The following is a 20,394-nucleotide window of genomic DNA, read 5'->3' on the forward strand; positions in this document are numbered from 1 at the left end:
TCTAGAGACTGTTTTGTGTGAAAATCCCAGAAGATCAGCAGTTCAAACCAGCCCATCTGGCACCAACAATCACCCATGTGATTATCTAATCAGCCAATCATGTGACAGCAGTGCAGAGCATAAAATCATGCAGATACGGGTCAGGAGCTTCAGTTAATGTTCACATCAACTATCACAATGAGGGAAAAAAATGTATCTCCGTGATTTGGAGCGTGGCATGATTGTTGGTGGCAGACGGGCTGTTTTCAGTTAATCTGTAACTGCTGATCTTCCTGGGATTTTCACACACAACAGTCTCTAGAATTTACTCTGAATGGTGACAAAAACAAAAAACATCCAGTGAGCGGTAGTTCTGTGGAAGGAAACTCCTTGTTGATGAGAGAGGTCAACAGAGAATAGCCAGACTGTTTCGAACTGACAAAGTCTATGGTAACTCGGATAACCGGTCTGTACAATTGTGGTGAGAAGAATATATCATCTCAGAATGCAGTTCTGAGATGCGGGTTCTTGCTGTTATGGCGACATGAGGGGGACCCACACAATACTAAGCAGGTGGTTTTAATGTTGTGGCTGATCGGTGTAAATTATTGTTTTACAAAGGTGCTTTATCGCTCTGTTTAATTATATATATATATATATATATATATATATATATATATATATATATATATATATATATATAATATAATATAATTTATTTTATTTTTTATTATATATTTAAAATATGTATTATTGTAAAAAAATTATATAGCAAGCTTCTACCTTGGTTAGGCTATATTATAATACAGTAAAGCCTTGCATGTTGTATACTGAAATGATCACTTTCATTTCCTGCAGAAAAAAGAATGGACCTGGGATGAAAGCAAGATGATGGTGATGCAAGACCCAGTTTACAGGTGCGGAGCTTCATACAATATCTCTTATTTTAATTTCATCTCAGTGTGATTTTGTTATTCACAAGCATGCTTGACTGGAGTACCTAATTCTTCATTGAACTCAAACTACAGCCTGTGCCACATTAAAAACCCTACATGCGTCCTTTTCAAGCTGTGTGGTTATTTGGGTACAGCCCTACATAATGGGACATATTCTGGCTGACTCTCAAATTTCCCCCATTCTTAACCACTATTAATGTGCTGCGTTTTAGATAATTATGAAGGAAGACAAGCTAAAGCCAAAATGACACGCATAGTCAGATTAACATTCAGTATGTTAATCCCTTAGTGGTATCGTGCATAGGCTTGAGTTACTGACCAGAACAATTTAATAAATGAGTCTAAGAGATTTAATTGGGCTCAACTTCATTACAGTAATTAGCCAATGGGAGGCACAATTATATCGGGATTAGTTTTTTGATTATGCAAATTAAGACAGCCAGTGTTCTGTAGATTGGAAAGAACAATGTGCATTGCAAAATCACTGCACTGTAGAGATTTGCACATTTCTTTAATTTTTTTTGGTGTGTTGCCTGAAGGTTTTGGGTTCACCTGACCCCAATCAAATGCGTGACTTTGGGTGCATTTACATAAGATGCATTTTTTAAAAACAGCCATATGAAGCACAATGGAATGGAATATTCCATGCTAATTGTCCATACTTTTTTGTTTTGTTTTGTTTTTTTAAACTTATTGATTTTTTTATGTGTAAACCTCATCCACACTTTCTTCCACCGAACACATGTTTATAAAGACCTAACGTTGCTGAGTGGATTTCACCATGCAAGCAGCCGATAAAAACATAAAAACAAACAAACCAAAAAAGTTATACGTGAATTGATCGACCTTTCTAATCGACTAATCAGTTGAACAAATAAGCAACCAATGTTCCCGATTCCTATTGTATTGCAATGCATTTAAAGGCATAGTTCACATAAAAATAAATACATTTTATATATATATATATATATATATATATATATATATATATATATATATATATATATATAATATTCTATAGTGTTCTATAGTGTTGATGTAGGGCCATGCAGCATGATTACAGAGTGTGATATTGCTTATATACAATATACAGTTGAACAATGAAATTTGTAAAAAAAAATATATATATGAAAAAGTTAGTACGGTCATAAAAAACGCATTGTGTAAGGAACAACTTATGTGACGGACCAGAATGTACTGTTGCTGGTTCAAACCAAATGATGCATCCATGCCTCACTTTGGAAATACTAGTATCACTGCTTTGGCTGTTTCTAACATGTTATTGGAGAAACTTGTGTTTGTGTTTGTGTGTGTGAGAGAGAGAGAGAGAGAGAGAGAGAGAGAGAGAGAGAGAGAGAGATCACCAGTTGATGATGCTGTAGTCTGTTAGTCAGCTTTCTGAAGAGAATGTCATTTTGGTGAAATTTATCCTATTTTCTCAGTGGGTAAATAGCCGTCCAAGCGGGGATATTCATCACTATTTTGCTGTAGCTGGTGCATAAGTTTCTTTCTCTAAAGAAACCTCAATCTCTTCCTCATTTTAAACCATATGTCCTCTCCAATGTGGAAAGTCCGGTAAGAGGTAAGCACCTTGAGCAGGGTTTCCCGCAGCACTTTGAAACTAAGGCGGCCGCCTAAGCAACACACGCCTGCCGCCTTAACTACGTCGTCAAAAAAAATATATATGAGCGATATTCGCCGTGTTACACTGTCCTGTTTTCTCCCTTTCCATCTTTAAATATGTGATAAGCCTTCGTGTTCGCTTCAGTCTTGTTATCAGCGCGTTCTTCCGCAGCGGCGCAGAGCGTGTGTGTGTGTGTGTGTGTGTGTGTGTGTGTGTGTGTGTGTGTGTGTGTGTGTGTGTGTGTGTGTGTTCATCTGAGCCTCATTGGTCTGTCACTGCTCGTCAATGTCAGAATATTTTAGATGACCAATCAAATCAAAGTAGGCGGGCTTTATGTTCACAGCGCGAATTTTAGCAGAGCGACTCGACAGTAAAGGAGCGACTCGACGCGCTTCAGTTTATTTTCGGTCAAGTGCGAGATAAGATGTAAGTTGCTAAACTAAACATTTGCTATTTGACAGTTTTTTTAGGTCATAAATGTTAAACGAATTACAAAAATAATCAGGCAAATTAATAAACTTTTGTCTATTTTCGCCATTTTGAACTGAAAATAGACCACTATGTGACGTGACTGATGTAATGTTGTAGCCTAATAATTAATTTACTGTCATTGTGAGGGGACAAGACACATTAACCAGGGTACCCGCAGGATCTTAAAAGCATTGAAAAATAATCTCAAATTAAGGCCTTAAAAGCCTTGGATTTGGTATACAAAGTCTTGGATTTCGTTACAAAGGTATTATATATTTTTTGCCTTTACTAGGATTAAGTTCATACCATAACAAAATTAACTGTTACTAATGCAGGCTAATTAAAAATTCATGCAACTTTGAGTGCATCCCACACTCCACGTCATAGCAGAAAGCGCGAAAGCGTGTGCACTGTTACTATGGTTACTAAGCAAGTGAATTGCAGAACAAGATAGTAGCCAAGCGTAGTTTGTCGTCTGAAGTGGGAAAGTTTCAGTTTAATGCCAGAATTCAATAATTTAAACCCCAAATCAGAGCTTTTCTGTTAAAAGAACATGTTTTCTACCCGGTCTTTTCAATAGTATCTGGCAATCATGCGCGCGCGCTCTCTAACGCAAGAAGCGCGGATGATCTGAAAACACAGACGAGCTGGAGTTCAGCAATCTTCATTTGAGATTGACAACTTAAATTGAAGTGTCATTCAGTCGGCCTGTGTTCTGTCACGAGCCGCTTGCGCTGTTTGTGCGAACAAAATGCAGATATGACTCAAGTTTCAGTATTTGTCTTAATTTGTGTCAGGAGTTATGCAATTCCAAATACACCCCCCACCCCCACCACCACCAGGTGGTGGACCTTAACTAACACATTTTCTGCGGGAAACCCTGTTGAGTTTGCATAATTAATCAGTCTGTTGTGTCTCTCAGCTGTGATGAGCCTTAAGTTGAAGTTGTTAGTTTAAAGTCGTTAAAATCTATTTCCTAGCTTTAGTAGTGTAGTAGAAATACGAGCGATCACGGTTGTACGTAAACACTGACTCGTTCACGTCACCAACTGGCTCATATTACACACAAAAATGGTCTTTTGCCTCTACCTGCTGGTTAAAATATGTAATGTCTCAAAATTAAATGTAAAGAGACCGATGGCTCTTTGCACATCTGCATTGTTCTTACATTTTAGTTTAGAGCGGCATGCACACAAGCGAAGTGATGCACACAGTGAAGCAGCCGAGTGCTGATGGTGTGAGACCATCAATACTCACGGAATGTCTCTTTTCCAATCAGATTAGAGGACCAGAACTAACCCTAATGTGGGTCATATAACGTGTGTGTGTGTGTACAGTATATATATTTATATATGTATATATATTTATTAGGGCTGTCGATTTAACACGTTCATTCAGTGCGATTTAATTTGACTAAAAATAACTCATTAAAAAAATGTACGCAATTAATCGCAGTGCCCTCAATGATATGGAAGATTCCTGAGAAATGCAAGCTTGTAGTACCACCTGTTTACTCCAGAGGGCAGTAAGTGAAACTTAAGCTGTGTGGCAAAGCACAGTTTATATAGTGAAGAAAAACACCCTTGAGCAGCAGAACAGCACAGACATGCGTTCTTGCGTTCAAAACACTTGATGGAGCGCAAATCCGAGCTAAGGGATCTCAATATGTGTTCTAAGTATCAAACTATATTTAACTTGACTCAGTGACCTAAACATTTTGTTTATGATGCAACGCACACGAGACGCTACACAAGCATGTCTGACGCAGGTGTAGTCCTGTCATTCTACCTACCATTTCCTTTTGTGTTCCACAAAACAAACAAAGTCATATGGGTTTGGAAGAACATGAGTAAATAATGACAAGAGTTTTCAATATTATGTGAACTATCCATTTAATACAACCTTATATTCATGTATGCTGACGTTTCACATGGAGAATTAATTTTGTGGGCTAACAACGTCACTGATCCCCTCCACAATATCTTTCAGAGCCTGGATAATGAGAGGTTGTGGTTTGAGTTCAAATCCCTGAAGTAGTCAAAAGAAAGGAGTGGTCTGAATTAGTGGCAGCAGACACCACTGTGACTGCAGACAAGGTCATCGCTTCCTTGCAGTCATTTCATTTTACGCACAGGCACATGTACACACATGCACTTGCTGCATTCACAGTGCTTTGTTGAGAGTGATGCAGGACCCATTTTAGTCGCTGACAGAGTGCTGTAGTCCTCTCATTTTTTATGAAATATGTCATCTGTATTAATCTCCGCTCGCACTTATGCGCTGATGCTATGCGTCAGGGTGATCCAGAGCTGGCAGGGAACAACTGTTTTATCGCAAAACCTTCCACAAGTGCTAACCACAGGACGGTCTTCTGAGACTCTGGTGCAAAGTGAAAAGATGACAGGCACCATGTTACAAAGCTCTAAACAGAGTCTGGCACAGCTTGTTCGAAGCCCAGACATGGATGGATGAGAGATATACAGTCTCTCAATCCGTCATATTGTGGTATGACAGCTCACCTGAATAGAGTCAGATTGATATCTCTGTTATAGGGACACATGACAAGGACATAGTTTTCACAAAACCAGTTTGCACTTTTTTCAAGAGGCAGTTCTTGATTTTGAATTTATTTAAATTATTCACACATTACAATAAATGTGTGGAAATGCGATTTTAAAAATCCATTTACAAAATGTATTGTTTTTACAACCACAGTATGAGTAATTTTATATCACAGAAACAATATCACAATATAGTTATTTTTGCTGGTTTAAACAGTACTGTATATTAAATGATCATGGTACATCAATATTATAATATTATGTGGCAGGTTGCTTGTCAGTTTGAATAAATAAACGTATTCCTTGTCTTGGCATTTTTGGGACACATTCTTTTGATGCTATTCTCACCACAATTGTACAGGGCAGTTATCTGGGTTACCTCTGTTGTCTCGAATTCCTGCTAAATCTGGTTAAAGGGATAGTTCACCCAAAAATGAAAATTCTGTTATTTACCCACTTGTTCAACATTCAGTTTCCATATATGTAAAAAAGATTTGATTAAACTGAATGCTGAATGAGGCTAACATTCTCCCTAACATCTCCTGTTGTGTTCAATGGAAGAAAGACAATCAAACCGGTTTAAGCAGCATAAAGGTGATTGGTAGATGACATAAATGTCATATTTTGGTTGAATTATCTATCCCTTTAACTTAATTTGCCTTTAATATAATTAGAGTAGCAGCATGTTGAAATGTGGCTTATTTCACTGTAATGTTACACTTGGTGACACATTGATGTACTGTATAGTTTTGTGATAAGTACACTTTAGGATTGGAAGGTCTGCTAACTGAGCAAATGTTAAAAATCTGCCTTAATTTATTGATGTATGTAATCATTTGGTTCAATGTTGGGATTTGTCCAACGCAATAGCTAACATCTACATCTACACTGCTGCAAAAGCCCAGAATACTTAATCTCCCAGGCAACATGTGAGCCCAAAATCTTCAATAGAATATAAAATGTTTTCTTGATCATCCTTGCTCAAGGATATGTGTGCATTTGTTTATGTTTGTTTCTGTAAATGGAGGACACGCAAACCGTTGTTGTTTTATGAATGCAGTCGCATTAGTTTTAGAGTATCCACCACAACCAGACTATTATACATGAGTCATGATTAAAACTAACTCACTCATGATGAATGCATCACTTGTTGGCAATATCATACTCTGCCAAGTTGACCAGAATTGTTAGGCATGCTGGATTGCTGTTGAACTTTGTGTTTACTTGCCAAATGCTTCTCTTGATGCAGATTGTTTGTACTATCCATTAATCTTTAAAAAATGATATGATATGAGATGGTTGGCAGTAGGTTAATAAAAATACTAAAATTTTAGTGAAATTTTACAATTTTCTAAAGACATTTCGATACCACAGGGGAAAAAATTTAATATGATAATACAAGTACTAATTTATTAAAAAAGTTAATTAATAAATGTATTTATAGCTATGAATAAATCGAAATATTAACAAATTAATATTAAATGAAATCATTTAAATTACATTTAAGTATTAAATAACAATAACATGTAATTTAAATGATTTCATTGTTTCGATGTTAACTTTTAACATAATAGTCAAGTATTTCTCTGCTTTATTTTTATTTGGCATTGTCCAGCCTGTTTACATTCATTAACACTTTTCACAGACTCATACACACACATACACGTGTTGCAAAGCAGCTGCAAGTAACTCATATTAGCTTATTAGCACCAAATTCAGTTGGTACAACAGATATTGTTAAATTATTTCTTTTAGTATTGCCTTGATGCTGTACTTTTGAAATGAGACTTTGATGCTTTGATTACATACTGAAATACTTTATCAGTGTGCATCAGTAGAAATACTTCATGTAGTCATCAACTGCAAAAGGCAGAATACATCACAGTATGCACCAGAAAATAAAGCACACGTTAATAAATAATGTGACTGTTTTGAACCAACAGGCTCAATGATTAATGTGTTTGAAGCTACTGACTTGAAATGCACACCTAATACATATAGTGACTGTGGCTGATTGCCGTGTGAGAGAATAGACCAGCATATAAATCATAAGGTCACCCGTCCTAATTTTAAATAAGACTTTGAATATGGGCGATCAAGAAAAAGCATTAAAGGACTACAGTTGAAGTCATTAACACTCATTTTTTAACCACTCCACAGATTTAATATTAGCAAACTGTAGTTTTGGCAAGTCGTTTAGGACATCTACTTTGTGCATAAAAGGAGTAATTCCAACAATTGTTTACAGACAGATTTTTTTTATCACAATTCCAGCGGGTCAGATATTTACATGCACTAAGTTAACTGTGCCTTTAAGCAGTTTGGAAAATTGCAGAAAATTGTAAATCCTTTAGACAATTAGCTTCTTATATGAGGTGTACCTGTGGATGTATTTTATGGCCTACCTTCAAACTCAGTGCCTCTTTGCTTAACATCATGGGAAAATCAAAAGAAATCAGCGAAGACCTCTGAAAAGAAAATTGTGGACCTCCACAAGTCTGGTTCATCCTTGGGAGCAATTTCCAAATGCCTAAAGGTACCATGTTCATCTGTACAAATAAAAGTACTCAAGTATAAACACCATGGTACCACGCAGCCATCATACCACTCAGGAAGGAGATGCATTCTGTCTCCTAGAGATGAATGTAGTTTGGTGTGAAATGTGCAAACCAATTCCAGAATAACAGGTAGAGTGAACAGGTAGAGGAACTGCTGGAGGAAACTGGTTGGCAAGTATCTATATCCGCAGTAAAAACAAGTCCTATATCGATATAACCTGAAAGGCTGCTCTGCAAGGAAGAAGCCACTGCTCTAAATATGCCATAAAAAAGCCAGACTACAGTTTGCAAGTGCAGTTGCGGACAAAGATCTTTTTCGAGAAACATCCTCTTGTCTGATGAAACAAAAGTTGAATTGTTTTGCCATAATGACCATCGTTATGTTTGGAGGAAAAAGGGTGAGGCTTGCAAGCTGAAGAACACCATTCAAACAGTGAAGCATGGGGGTGGCAGCGTCATGTTGTGGCAGTGCTTTGCTGCAGGAGGGACTGTTGCACTTCACAAAATAGATGGCATCATGAGGAAGGGAAATTATGTGGATATATTGAAGCAAAATCTCAAGACATCAGCCAGGAACTTAAACCTTGGTCACAAATGGGTCTTCTAAATGGACAATGACTCCAAGCATACCTCCAATGTAAAATGGCTTAAGAACAACAATGTCAAGGTACTGGAGTGGCCATCACAAAACCCTGACCTCAAAATATTAAATTTGTAGGTAGAACTGAAAAGGCGTGTGCGAGCAAGGATACCTGCAAACCTGACTCTGTTACACCAGTTCTGTCTGGAGGAATGAGCCAAAATTCCAGCAATTTATTTTGACAAGCTTGTGGAAGGCTATCCAAAATCTTTGACCCAAGTTAATCAAAGGCAATGCTACCAAAAACGAACAACGTGTATATAAACATCTGACCCACTGGCAATGTAATGAAAGAAATCAAAGCTGAACTAAAGCTATTGTTGGCTTTAATGTTACCCATCTAGTTTGAAATGGTTGTGGATATTAAATGATTAGTTCACAGTTTTTTTTTTCATACAATTATAGTGAATGGTAACTGAGGTTTACAAACTTTAAAAAGAATGCAGAAGCACAATAGAAGTATCATAAACATGGTCTTGACTTTGCAGTGCACTATATCCACTATATAATCTTCTGAAGTCATACAGTAGCTTTGTGTAACAGACTAAAATAAAAGTTGTTTATCACTGATAATATAACTCGTAAGAGAGCTGTTAACCCCACTGAAGAGTTGACTCACCGGTTTTGTGAACCAGATCAATACATCAATTGACTTTGAAGAATGATTTGCAGAAATCACAAAACTTGTTCAAGAATCCTTTTTCATTTTGGTCTGTACTCACAAAGTACTTTCAAATTGATTTAGAAGAAAGTCATACATATGTAGAATGACTCAAAGATTAGTAAATGATGACAGAATTTTAATATTTGGGAAACTATGAAAGTCTTATTCAGTTGAACTCACTGAAGAGCTCATAAAGATGACCTTTTACTGAACTGAACTTGAACCGTTGTGTGTCTGTGGAGGATTGTTCCAAACTCCTGGGAAAATATAAACGATGATTTTAGTGAACGCAAAGCGCTCCGGTTTCACATATTTGAACGATCGTGTTGTTGTGGGTTCATAAACGCAGTGTTAATGTCTCGCAGTGACAGAGTAGCCCTGTGTCATGACCGAGATGATAGAATGAAGAAACATAGAATCTCAAAGGTCTGCTGTCTTCATGTGAAATAAGTCCTCATGTGTTTAATCGGAGAGCCTTAAAATAACCTGTGAAAGTGAATATTTTTGGACAGAAATATTTTACTATTGCATATTTAAATATAATATAATTGCTATTCATGTTGGCTGGGTTCCAACAACAACAGTGTAAAACTGTAAATGCATACTCGACCAAGACTAAAGTGGACATAAAAGAGAGATATGTTAAGTATTTTGTAATATAAAAAAAAAAATGTAATTAAGGGAAATCATGTTATATTTAAATATTAATAAATTACTTATTGAAACAGCAATGAAAAGCGTATGACAATAATCATCATAATCGTGAAAGTCCTAGAGCTGACCATTATCGCCATAATCATCATAATCATGAGAAACCTAGAACAGACAATTAATCTTCATAATCGCAATTATTTTTTTGACAATTAATTAGCCAAATTTCATAATCATGACAGCTGCTTATGCATAGGAAGCCTATGGAATCTTGTGACCAATCATTACAAACATGTTTTTAATCTGAACTGTGTGGAATTTGGTCAAAATCCAATTCTCCTTACATATATTTTGACAAACCGCACATTTTCAAACTTTTAACACTATATTATCACCTCATTTAGTTTTGTATTGGCTTATCATATTTTAAGGGAGCAATTTCTGAATGTAGACCACCTAAGTAGCTTATTCCTAAAACTGCAGTGTTGGCTAAAAAGGACCATGCAAATTCAATGAAGCTCATTCTAAATGCCATCTCATGCTTTCACATTACCTATTTTATTAGCTTCATTCGTGGACTGTAATTGGGTTGGACTTAAAGAATAATGTTATCATGTAAGCCATACCTCTACTGCTTGACTGCTGCTTTTGTTACAAAGCAGAGACTATTGTGACAGTGTTGCTGTGGCATTGCAGTTTTACTTTGTTGTTTGTGTAAATTGTTTTAGTTAATTCCCCCAACATTTTGAAATATTGCTTAATGTGTTAAAGTAGGTTAATGTTCTCGTCGGTTCCAAGTAAATCCATTACATTTAATTGGAACAGTTTCAGCAACAAATCTGACATGGAAATATTTCACTGTATCATAAACTTCTATTTGCCCTGAAGAGTATGTGTTAAGTAATAGTCACTAGGGAAAGGAAAAAACAAGGGTATGGGTGGTGGCAGCTTTGATTTTAGTGTAAATGCAGTAATTATGGCAAACATCACAGAAGTCTAGGCAAGATCAGTTAGCTGCATTTTGTTAATTCCCTTATAGGAACACAGGCTTTTAAGACTGAATACTCATGGCATTGCTGTCAAATGTTTGTTGTTTTAAGCACACCCTGATGACAGTTGTATACAAATTGTTTCCTACGGAGTACGTTCACTTAAAATCTTTGATCAGTTAGTCTGTGCAAATGTAAAGTATGTTCATCTCAGAGAGATAGAATATTCATTCTGTGTTTGTGCTCTTTGTTTGAATTATTTCTCATTTGGATTGAGTTTAGTATGACATTGATATGAAAGCAATTTCTAGTAATTGCCACTTGCCAATTAGTGACCAATACTGTATTCTTAATGACTTATTTGAGCTGGTTCTTATACTTTTGATTAAACATGCTTAACTATTTAGTAGAGGAACTGGATTAAAGTCATATTTGCATTTGCACTATTCCATTCTGAACCTCAAAACATGCTTTTATAATCCCAAATTAAAGTCTGCACTTTTAATTTATTAGAAGAACATGTATCATATTCTAATATTATAAAACAGATATTTCTGGTTCTAAACCTGATTGGACGAGCCTTGAATTATATTATTGTGGAAAGTTTTAAAGATATTTTTGTCAACTTTTTTTTTTTTAGTACCGTAATTTCCGGACTATTGAGCGCACCTGAATATAAGCCGCACCCACTGATTTTTAAATAAAATATTATTTTGAACATAAATAAGCCGCACCTGTCTATAAGCGCAGGTGCCTACCGTACATTGAAACAAATGAACTTTACTCAGGCTTTAACGAAACACGGTGTGGCAGCGGGGCGTGGTCAAGCGCCCGTCCGAGAGAAAAGCGGTAAGGCGCTTACACCTGAGCTAAATTATGTCTAACACCGGTGTCTAATTTCAGTAAGCATGGGGAGAGCGGCATAAAAGGCAGCAGCCACAGAGCTGAGAAAGTGACACACGTCAGTCTAGTGTTGGCGCATAGAAGAATTGAGAAACTTTATAAAATTGATTGTAAACATTGCTGTGGTCATTAAGCCTTACCTGGAACGTCAAGTGCCCTGCTGAAAACTGTCACACTGGTGTCCGTGTGACAGTTTTCCCAAGAAGGACACGTGAAGCAGGGCACTTGAAATTAGACACCGGTGTTAGACATAATTTAGCGCAGGTGTAAGCGCCCTTACAGCTTTTCTCTCCCGGACGGGCGCTTGACCACGCCCCCGCTGCGACACGCGGCTTGTAATAAAACATTTGCAGTAAACAGTAGCCTACCAATAAAGTCATTGGTCACTATCTTCCTCGTCCTGTGCACTGAAGTCATCTCCTTCGGTGTCGGAGTTGAATAGCCTCAGCTTAGTTGTCTTTTTGCACTGAGTCAATTCCTCGCTGCTGTTTAACGTCTTATCATCGACTCATTAAGACCAAGCTCCCGTGCAGCAGCTCTATTTACTTTTCCAACAGCCAGATCAATCGCCTTCAACTTGAAAGCAGCATCATATGCGTTTCTCCATGTCTTTGCCATGGTGAGGGTGACAAAATTACTACCGTAATCAGAATGATGGGAAGTTTGAGCGCGCTCGATTTAATGTAAACAGTAAAAAAAAAAGTTGTTTGACCTTAACCCGTTCGGCAATTTCATTGGTCTAATGAAAGCTTCACGCCGCCAAAAAACTGAGCACGTCACAGAATGTTTTTTTTTAAATTTTTTATAAAATTTGAAAGCGGGAAAAATCCATATATTAGCCGCGTCATTGTATAAGCCGCGAGGTTCAAAGCGTGGGAAAAAAGTTGCGGCTTATAGTCCGGAAATTACGGTAATTATGACAATATTTTTATTGATTGAAAGATTAATTGAACTGAGCTTATACAGAGCTAGTGGGGGACACTCCCTGAAGAATTTTTTCAAAATAATAATAATAATAATTATATAATAAATTAATAACCATTTGCTTGATCTAAGCAAATTAGATGGTAATTTTAAAGCTTTAAAGTTTGACTTTACAATGCCAATACCAATTCGGTCACCTTAGACCAGGAACACCACAGATGTAACAAAGTGAAATTAAACCAATACAATTTTTTGAAAATTATCTTTTAAACAAAATGTGTGTGTATACAGATGCCCTGTGTGAACAAAGTCATGGAATTTTATTCAAACTGAATGAAATAATCTATAGTTTTAGAAAGCAAAAAGTTAATTGGTCCGTTTTGACTGGAACACAAAATAAGGGATAATTATTAATTGAAAATTGGTGTCTTTGTAGCATATTGTGATTTCAAATTGCACCGAAGTCCATCTCTTAATCATAGTCAAATCATTTTAACACATGGACTCATGTGGCTTATTGCTTTAACCCTCTGGGTTCGACGGACACGCCGGGACTGAAATATCCAGCAGGACGTGCATTACAGCGGAAACAATGTAAAATACTCCATCATTTTGGGGCATACAGATAAGCGTAAGACATCATTAGAGACTATAAAGGGTCTACTTTTATTTGTGTACACTAACAATAACAACAAAACTTTGTGCTTTTTATAATAAAGACATTTTATAAATTAAAAATGGTGGGCTTTCAGCTGTCTCTGTGTTTGCGAGGATATTTCTGAAACGCGTCACAAAAATGAACAAACTCTGCGAATACACAAACATGAAACGTATGTCTAAAGATAGCTTAATGTCTCTCAAATTTAAAATAAATATTCTCCTGCAATGTAATCTGTATGAAACAAAGCGATGTACAGTTTTCCTGGCTCAGCTAATTATCCCTAATATGATCACACCCACGGGCAGAGGGCACTAAGGTAATGTACTGAGGTGATCAATGCAAATGGTAAACCTCCCCGACAGTGCCTTAAGCATCAATTTCGTTCACTTTTCTGCGCGTTTGGAAGATAGGATGAGTCCACATTTTCCTCAGAAGGAGAGTGGGACTCCGATGAACGTTTGCATTTTGAAGAGAGACTTGATCCAGCCGTGGACACAATTTCGGATGAGTAAGTAATTTAGTTTTACTTACATTAGTTGACATGCTATTTTATATAAACTTATATATTTTACTAGTGGGACTGTTTCCAGACATGGCAGCCAGGATTCAGAGTTTTGAAATTTGTCCTAATAGGCAAGTTTTAGTTACATTGAAATATTGTTTTGGCTAAAGCAGGCATTAATTGTATGCTGTATGATGTAAATATGATATAAAAATAATATTAATGTTTAGATTCAATTTTAACTAGTGTTTATGCTGCCTCATTATCATCAACGAAGCTTGTGCTTGCAAATATCTGTTCAGGTGTAAATGTGTCAAATGTGATGTAAATATGCCCATATTAGAAAATCAGCACATTATAATGATTTCTGAAGGAACATGTGACACTGAAGACTGCAGCAATGATGCTGAAAATTCAGCTTTGATCACAAATTGCATTTTACAATATATTCAAATAGAGAACTGTTCTTTTAAATTGTAAAAGTAGTTCAAAATATCACTGTTTTTACTCTGTGTATTGGATCAAATAAATGCAGCCTTGGTGAGCAGAAGAGACTTCTTTTAAACTGTAGTGTAGGTCTAAAATTAATTAAAGCCTTAATGTAAAGATTATGTATTATCAGATTACTTCTTTTAACTTGATTTTGATCATTAAGTCTCCTCCCATTCCTCATTGATAGGACCAGGGGGAGGGGTCTTTGACCTGTGTGGTGTGAATTGCATCAATATTCATGATAATTCATGCCTTCTTGCATATGACCTTTCTAACACTAAGTGTGTCTTACAAAAGTAAAATTACTAAATTGTTTTGTATGTATGAATGAGTGATCAGGATGGTTTTCACATCAATTTGCAGCAAAACATCTAGGCTACAATATCCAGTTCTCAAAAGTCTTGTGGACAAATATTTAGTATGTGTTATATGGCCTTATTTCAATTACTTAAAATTTTAGTTTTTTTCTAAAACCATGCATAAATGTTATTTAATGTCAAAACTTCTCCAGGGTCCAAAACCCTCAGACACAAGAGGGTTAATTACCAACTTTAAACTAGAGGATTGTTGACTTAAGTACAAGTTTAGTCTATTGACGATTAGCAGTGAACCTATATGTCATTTTAAAAACTCTGTCCATACTGACACGTATACAGATCTAAATGTGTACAGTGCAAGTGTACACATATTAAGTACGAAGTGCAACATGTCAGGAGGCTGTGTGTGGCTTTGTTTTTTGATGAGCTCTATACAGCAACGCTTAATCCAGCATAAGCTGATTGAAAGAGTCAGCGATATCGAATTTCCCAAAAGCTTTCTTATATTTAGTTCTCTTTCCCCAGATTCAGTCTAAATATTGCAAACTTTCTGCAGTTAAGTGTGCAGGAAAGATTGTTACCTCTTAGGGGAAATCTTTTTCATTTACAAGTGACACAAGGGATCTGGTTGGATGTTTCTTATTAAAGTTTTGGTTTACTTCCATCTAAAAGTTGATCATTTAATCATTTTATTGAATGATTTTCAAGTAACTTCCCCAGTCTCAGGCCTCATACCTTTTGTATAATAATATTTGTTGGTGCAATATTAATTCAGGTTCATCAAAGTTTTCGTTAGGCTAGCTAGATTTCAGTTTTTGTCCATGCATATTCAGTGGTATAAAAGAGAGGAGAATGTCCCTGAAAAGTATATTTACACAGACTGTATCATGCCGAATAATTAGCCTTGGTTATGAATATAGCAACATGGAATGTTTCATTTTAAAAGATACAATTATTAACTGCACGCTTGATTGTTATATTTGTGATGGAATGTTGCCCTCTGTGGTACTGATATTCTTCATATTTAAATTGGTTTAGATTGGAACAAACATTTGTTATATTTTTAGATAAATCTATGATTGATTACAATGCCTTTTTTATATATTTTTTTTAATTTGAACTTTTAACATAAAAATAAATAAAATTGTTAATTGCTAGACATTTTCTCAAAACAAACAGGAATACAATGGTAGCACAGAGCAGCCTTAACGCTGTATAGATGGCTTGAAATTGTGTGGTGAGTAATCCCTCAAATGCTTTTGTAATTGAGTGAAGAAATGTAGGTTTGAATTGCGGGTGTCTCATAAGTGTCAGTCAAGCAGCATTGCGAGATGACCTTGGTGCTCTTCAATAACACTGATTGTTGCTATTCAGCAGACATTTTCATCAGCAGAGTGGGTGGGGGAAGGCCAAAAAGAAAACTGCTGACATTGGCTGATTTGAATTGATACAGAATGCTATAGATTCTGCCATGCAGTGTTTCCCCTACTGAGGCCTGTGACATGGCCTAGGACTGTTTTGTTGTTTTGCATCACACTGCAAAATGTTTTTCCTAATAAAAAGTCAATTTCAATTCATTTTTTTATACCATCCATTGTCAATAATTTTTCTATAAGATATTTTGTTCTGTGATTGCTTGTTTACAGTGTGGGTAAGCTAATTTGAAACGGTAGCTTCCCAACTACAGTTTACTCCCAACTTTAAGTAATTAACTACAGTAAAGCTACCCTTTTGAAAAATAAGTTAGCTACACAATAAGCTACTTATAAAAAGAACTACATTGAAGCTATTTTAGGAAAAACAGCTATTACTGTCATATTGTGTCTAATTGAGCCATTAGAACAAAATGTATCTGGCACAAAAACAAAACGTATAAATGCACACTTAATAAGATTTTTTTAAATTATATATAAGTAATAGTTTATAAAAAAAAAAAACCCTAGCCAAAAATCAATAAGGAATGTTCAGAGTTCGTACTAGTTAACCTAAATCAACAGCATTTGTGGCATTAATGTCGACTCTTACCTCCTTTTCTTGAAAAAAAAAAAAGTGAAAGGGGACAATGGAAGTGACCATTGCCAATTTTAGGAGGGTTTAAACAGAAATGCGAAGTTTATAATTTTATAAAAGCTCATGCAATAATTCTTCTGCTAAAATGTGTGTATTATTTGAGCTGTAAATTTTTATTTAAATTGTCAGTTTTACAGTCGTGTTAGGGTTTGTTGACATTACATCGTCATGGTAACAAAGTTTAAATGTTGGCTATAACTTCACACAGAAAAGGTTTGTAAGTGATTTAATCACACTAAAATCATCTGTACATACATATCATTGATGTCTTGTGGTTATAATTTTGAAAAAGTGAGGATTTTAATGTTAAAAAATTGCCCCAATCACTTCCGTTGTAAGTACCTCATTGTAACCTCGATTTTTGCTTTTTTTAAAGAAAAGTAGGAACGAGTTGAAAATCATTTTTGTGGTAATCAACATTATGCAACAAATGCATTCAGTTGAGCTTAACTTGTATTGAACCCGTAACATTCCTTTAAGGAAAATTGCCAGAAAAAAATAAAATCAGTATTTTCAATTTTCGTGTTCACACATGACCTCTAATCTTAAAATTGTAGTTAATTTTCTGGTTCGGCTATGACTATCTGTCTTTTTTCCATTTTGGTAGTACCATTCACTCATCGGCACGAAATGCCGTTAAATTCTGACGCGATTTGCCGTATATTAAATTTTTATTGTCTGTGTTTTATAAGTAAATATATAAAATGCACACGCAGCTCCAGCACGTCAGTGAAAGGCACTGCTACATTTACATCAACACGAACAACATCTCAGATGAAGATGTTCACTTCTAATATGCATTTAGAACGACACTGGAGGTGCTTTTGTTTTACCAGAATTTGCACACTTTAATACAATACACTTTTTGTCAAATTCTGCAAATATCTCATCACAGTCTGCTAGCTCTCCATTTTGTGGATGGGCTGAAAAAATATCTAGTATTTGTACACAGCCCTTGCTCTGTTAATGGGACAAAAACAAAGTGGAACAGACCGATCCACACAACACTACTCCAGCCAATCAGCAACATCAGGTTCTTGCATGTGCACAGGATGGGGGGTGGGGGCAGAGCGAGAGGGAAATTTATAAGACGAGCGACAGCAAATCTGGCTGATGCAAACTTTCTAAACTCCAAGGAGGATAAATGGCTGAGAAACAGACCAAGAGAAAAAGGTCTGACGAATATAAACTAAAAAGAATGATTATGATAAGTCAAGGGCTAGGAGCCTTTGCAACATCAGTGAGGCTTTTCAGTGGTGGAAAGACCTCAGAGAGGTAAAAGTCTTGAAGATGGATGCAGAACTTGCTCTTTCTTCTCGATATGTGGGTAACATGAATTGTGCTTTTTTTTTTTTTCTTCTTTTTTTTTCTTTCTTTTCTCCACAATTTGGAATGCCCAATTCCCAATGTGCTCTAAGTCCTCATGGTGGCTTAGTGACTCACCTCAGTTGCCTTCACGTCTGAGAGCATCAATCCGCACATCTTATTATGTAGCTTATTGAGCAAGTTACCACGGAGACCTAGCATGTGTGGGGGCTTCACTCTATTCTCTGCAGCATCAACGCACAACTCGCCACATGGCCCACCAAGAGCGAGAACCACATTATTTTGACCACGAGGAGGTTACCCCATTTGACTCTACCCTAACTAGCAACAGGGCCTATTTGGTTGCTTAGGAGTCCTGGCTGGAGTCACTCAGCATGCCCTGGATTCGAACTCACGACTCCAGGGGTGGTAGTCAGCGTCTTTATACATAAATGGTGCTTGTTTCACAGAACCCATATATGCTGTTGTTGTGACATTAGATTTAGTAGCAGGAGAGATGTAAGTGTCTGGAGCTGGTATGCGTAAAACATCTCGCGTGCATGAATTTGGGGGGCGGAGCTTCCAAAGGAGCACTGAAGGGAGGGGTGTGTTTGTTTTGGAAGTTGAGTTCGAATGTCAACAGTGTTTCTCAGGAATCACTGAGTGCATCTTTAACATTGTAGCACTGCATCTAATATTCCATGAATTCACAAGTCCACAACAATGGTCTTCTAAATGAGCCACCGGAGGCCATGCAGGGTATGAGGTATGGCTAATGAATTGTGCAGAGCTCGTCCTCTGCTTGTGTGTGATTACTGTCAGAATAGTCTAAATGGCTGTTGATAAAGCAGAAGCAGAGGCTGATTTGCCCTCAGCAGAGTATATTATTGGATCCAAGGGGTTGTTGTCCTCCATTCAATGTAAACACAATAACAGGAGGCTTGGATAGTCATAAGATATAACTTAAGTGGAGATGGCATTCCTGAGAACTCTAAACACAATATACACACCTCCAGAACATATGTGAGAATTTACTGGTTTAAACATAACCTCGGGTATGCACATGAAATCACAATTTTTGATCTTCAGCTGACCTCTTTATTCAACTTGATATAACTATGCATCTCAGAATGCAACTTAAAGTTGTCATGAATATCTAAATAGACCCTGTTTACTTTCTTAATACCATATAATTTAAATTGTGCATGATTCAGTCTTGTGCACAATTTAATGAGGAGTTGTCCTCCACATTCGACTGCAAACTTGCATACTTGTCTGGCTTCATGCTGGTATGGAACACTGGTATTTTTCCACAATCCAATCAAGTCCAGCCATCAAACCTAACTGAACTGGAGATGTTTTGCAAGAAGGAATGGTCCAAAATACCTTCATCCAGAATCCTGACACTCATTACAGGCTATAGGAAGCATCTAGAGGCAGTTATTTCTGCTAAAGGAGGCTCAACTAAATATTGATGTGATATTTCTGTTGGGGTGCCCAAATTTATGCACCTGTCTAATTTTGTTTTGATGCATATTGCACATTTTCTGTTCATCCAATAAACATCATTTCACTAGTGAAATATTACTGTGTCCTTCAGTTATTTGATAGATCAAAATGAAATTGCTGATCCAAACACCCAATTATTTCTAAATGAAAATCATGGAAATTGTCAGAGGTGCCTAAACTTTTGCATATACCTGTATATGTATACGTATAAGTTTGGTGGAAGAGGGATAATGCTATGGGGTTGTTTCTCTGGGGTTGGCCTAGGCCCCTTAGTTCCATTGAAGGGAAATGTTTATGCCTCAGCTTACCAAGACATTTTGGAAAATTCTATGCTTCCAACTTTGTTGAAACAGTTTGGGGAAGGTCCTTTTCTGTTCTAGCATGACTGTGGTCGGTCCATAAAGGCATTGTTAGATGAGTTTGGTGTGAAAGAACTTGCCTGGCCCGCACAGAGCCCTGACCTCAACCCTATCGAACATGTTTGGGATGAACTAGACCAAACACCCAATTATTTATAAATGAAAATCATGGAAATTGTCATGGGTGCCTAAACTTTTGCATACACCTGTGTGTGTGTGTGTGTGTGTGTGTGTGTGTGTATATATAATGTATGAAGAC

General features: G+C 36.6%; 1 protein-coding gene across 7 annotated transcripts in view; it reads left to right on the forward strand.

Moving 5' to 3' along the window:
- LOC127646765 (carboxyl-terminal PDZ ligand of neuronal nitric oxide synthase protein-like) overlaps positions 1-20,394 on the forward strand; it is a 217,515-nt gene that overhangs the window by 88,715 nt on the left and 108,406 nt on the right. For all 7 annotated transcript variants that reach the window (XR_007970953.1, XR_007970955.1, XR_007970954.1 and 4 more), the window contains one exon: positions 838-896. Coding sequence is in view for 2 of the 7 variants with exons in the window: in XM_052130629.1 (XP_051986589.1) it covers positions 838-896 (59 nt within the window). In the remaining 5 variants the exon portion in view is untranslated. The remainder of the gene's footprint in view (positions 1-837; positions 897-20,394) is intronic.

This window comes from Xyrauchen texanus, chromosome 7 (genome assembly GCF_025860055.1).
Source record: "Xyrauchen texanus isolate HMW12.3.18 chromosome 7, RBS_HiC_50CHRs, whole genome shotgun sequence".
NCBI classification, from domain to species: domain Eukaryota; kingdom Metazoa; phylum Chordata; class Actinopteri; order Cypriniformes; family Catostomidae; genus Xyrauchen; species Xyrauchen texanus.